Source organism: Colletotrichum siamense, assembly GCF_013390195.1.
Source record: "Colletotrichum siamense strain Cg363 chromosome Unknown KSG_Cg363_contig11, whole genome shotgun sequence".
Lineage (NCBI taxonomy): Eukaryota > Fungi > Ascomycota > Sordariomycetes > Glomerellales > Glomerellaceae > Colletotrichum > Colletotrichum siamense.
In genome coordinates, this window is record NW_023501024.1 from 147,313 (window position 1) to 150,256 (window position 2,944).

A 2,944-nucleotide genomic window follows, 5' to 3' on the forward strand; every position below is an offset into this window, starting at 1 on the left:
TTCTGGTCCTTGGGCATTACCACGTACCTGCGAGTAATAAGACATGAGGTCCCCACGACTTGTTGTGAATGACGGAGCAGAAAAACGACCATGGAGCAATCTAAGTGACGAGTGTAGGGTAGACTAGTTGGTTGCCGGCTGTACGAGCGAGGGTCTCTGGGAAATCTTAACTGACGAGGAGCGGCCGAGACGCTTCGGCGATGGTCATATTGAAATAGCACCAGCTGAACGGCGAAGGAAACAAACGAAGACCCTAATAGCACGAAAGATAGCATGCCAAATCAACAGTTAACATCTCTGCGCTCAGATAGGAACCCTCTTGTAGCTGTTGAATCGTACGCCAAGTATAAAACGGAATAGGTGGTCTGTACTGTTCTTGATCCTTTCTAGGTAGCTGACCCTTAATTACGGCATCTTCACGGCGTCTTTAAAAGGCTTCCTAGAGAGGGGTGATCCCAGGGGACCAGCGCCGCCGCCGCAGCGGCAATTCGTGGCTGGCTTCCCTACTACACAACCGGATTTTCTGACAGCTGCAGACGATCATATCATTGTTGAGATGTATGTTCGTCTTGGGAGCGCCTAGGGAGACTGTTGATCAGAGGGGTGGGTGCTACTGCTTGTCGTGATGACCTCGACTGTTGACTTCATCCTGGGCAGCGGCTGGAGGATAATGGTGATGCCGTGAGATCAATATCCTCGCTCCTCCCGGCCTTTCCTCTCCTTCACCGGCGACTCACATTTCAATCTTCTTCATGGCCCATGCCAAAGGTTTGACGTAAATACGACCAGCACGAGTCCCGTGCCCTGGCCAGTGGCCGCGCAACCTTACGCATCGTCTGCCCGTCCCACAAGCCATCCTCATAGACCGGCCCATCGAAGAAATCCATCGGCCATTCGCCACAGTAGACCCATTCCAGCGTCGGAATCACCTCGGCGTACTTCTCGGCTTGCTTGAACATTTTGTAGCGGTGTGCGTACTCCCAAACTTCATGCGCCTCGTTCACGTCAATCGGCTCGAGCTCATTTATCCAGCTTCGCTTCTCGGCCAGCTCGAGGTCTTCCGGATCGACGATTCTCATCTCGTAGTAGTACTCCGGCTCTGCCACGTCGAATGGAACCGAGTACGTATCCCGGGATATGGCGAGTCTCTTCAATCGTGTGAGGCTTTTGAGAGACTCTCGAACAGCATCGTGGTCAATCAGCCATTGGCGACGCCAGCCAGAAGTAACTCCTGCGGTCAAACTGAGCTGCTCGAGGCTATCCAATGACCCAATCGCGGCTAGTGCGGGTCTGGACACCCGAGAAATGTGCGGCCGAGTTGATTCCTCCATGCCTGGCCCTTCCCATGTCAACGATAGTGAGTTCAAGTTGGCCCAATTACCGTTGGACAAGCAGGGCAGGAGGCGCTTGTCAATGAAGGCGTCTGTGCATTGGCCCAGACACAACTTCTTGATGTGCGGGTGGCGATTGAGGAACTTCATCAACGGGCCAACAGTGGAGGGCTTCCTTGGGGTGTCCTTTAGAAATGGAATAACTAAGGTCTCGAGGTTTCGAAGTGTCTCGCCAGGTAAGAAGGACTCGTCCCATTTCCATGGCATGGAGAGATGGCGAAGCGATGGGCAGAGCATGACACGCGAAGCGGTCTGGTCCACCTCATCGCAGTCCGACAAATCGAGAGTTCGTAGACTGCGGAGGTTGATATCTTGGCATGACAATGATAGTCTCTCTTCAGTCTTGTCCAGCGGGAACAGTCTTTCCACGACTAGTGTCTCAAGAGTCTGCTCGCACCGCTTGATAAGTGCTGCGATGACGTCGCAATCACTTTCAGGCTTCCGTTCTGGGAATATATCTCCGTCGTCGGGAGCTTTGTCGGTGTCTTTGTCGCAATCTGTAATTCTGACCTCCTCAGCCTTGGGTTGACATTCTCGACAAAGGTTGACTTTTAGGTCCAAACACCGAACTTGTTGAAATGAATGTGCAGGAAGCTGGTCTAGTGCCCCTAGAAGTCCCTCGCTTGCTGTGCCATGAAATTTAATATGTTGAACGGAGGATCTAGCGAGGATCATAAATAAATAGGGACTTTGGCACATTCCGTCGAGCCAGGAAATGGCCTCCAAATTTGGCATCGCTCCAATGCCCATAACAATGGGCATCTGGTAATAGGCCATGTACTCTAACCCTGCCTCTTTTTTCAGTGAAGCGGTGTACTCTCTTTTAGCATCAGTTATTTCGCCTCTGTCGGTTCCCCAAATCGAGTCATGGAGCTCTTTATGGAAACCTATGAGCCAGCCAGGGTCCGACGCCACTTTCACACGTCGGATGCATGGTCCAATTCGCCCGCGCGACTGAGGAGGTTTAGAGACGGCCTCTGTTGAGAGGAGTTTGGCAAGTTGATGAGATGCTGGGCTGTAGTCGAAGGTGACCTCCGCGAATTGACTGGATCGAGCGAGCTGCCTGCAGTCACTATTGACAAGAGCGAGAGACGCCAGAGAGGGCTTGTCATCTGCAATCAAGTCCATTATGTCGCCGAGGATCTCTGGTGGAAAACGGAAGAGCAAACTCTGCGACGCAGCTGGCCGAGCCTCCATCACCTTGGTGAAGAGGAGGGGGAGGCGGGCTTCAGTCTCCTTGCCAAAGAGGTCCGGGCCGCCGCTAAGCTTCCCCATCATCATAGACGAGACATCATGATGAAACATGTTGCCAACAGCAAAAATGGATGGCGAATTGTCCTGGGAGACCAAGGGTGAAGTTGGGTGCTTTGCCTGGGAGTCTGTGGTGTAACAATTTCGCACAGCCCCGACCGACAGAATTACTGCTGACCATGAGGACCAGTAAAAACCAGGCTGGGGCGTGCGCATGTGGGGCTGCTGAGAGTGGGGCGGACAGATGGAGTTACACCACGACATCATATCAGAGAAGAATGTCCGCACACGGACATGTCAGG

At 52.9% G+C, this 2,944-nt stretch overlaps 1 protein-coding gene across 1 annotated transcript; it reads right to left on the reverse strand.

Moving 5' to 3' along the window:
* Positions 1-740: 740 nt before the first annotated feature.
* Positions 741-2,696, reverse strand: CGCS363_v015021 (uncharacterized protein; the record flags this gene model as incomplete). The annotated part of the gene is made up of 1 exon (XM_036646870.1): positions 741-2,696. The coding sequence occupies one exon, from the start codon at positions 2,694-2,696 to the stop codon at positions 741-743; it is 1,956 nt and encodes a 651-aa protein (XP_036487907.1).
* Positions 2,697-2,944: the final 248 nt, after the last annotated feature.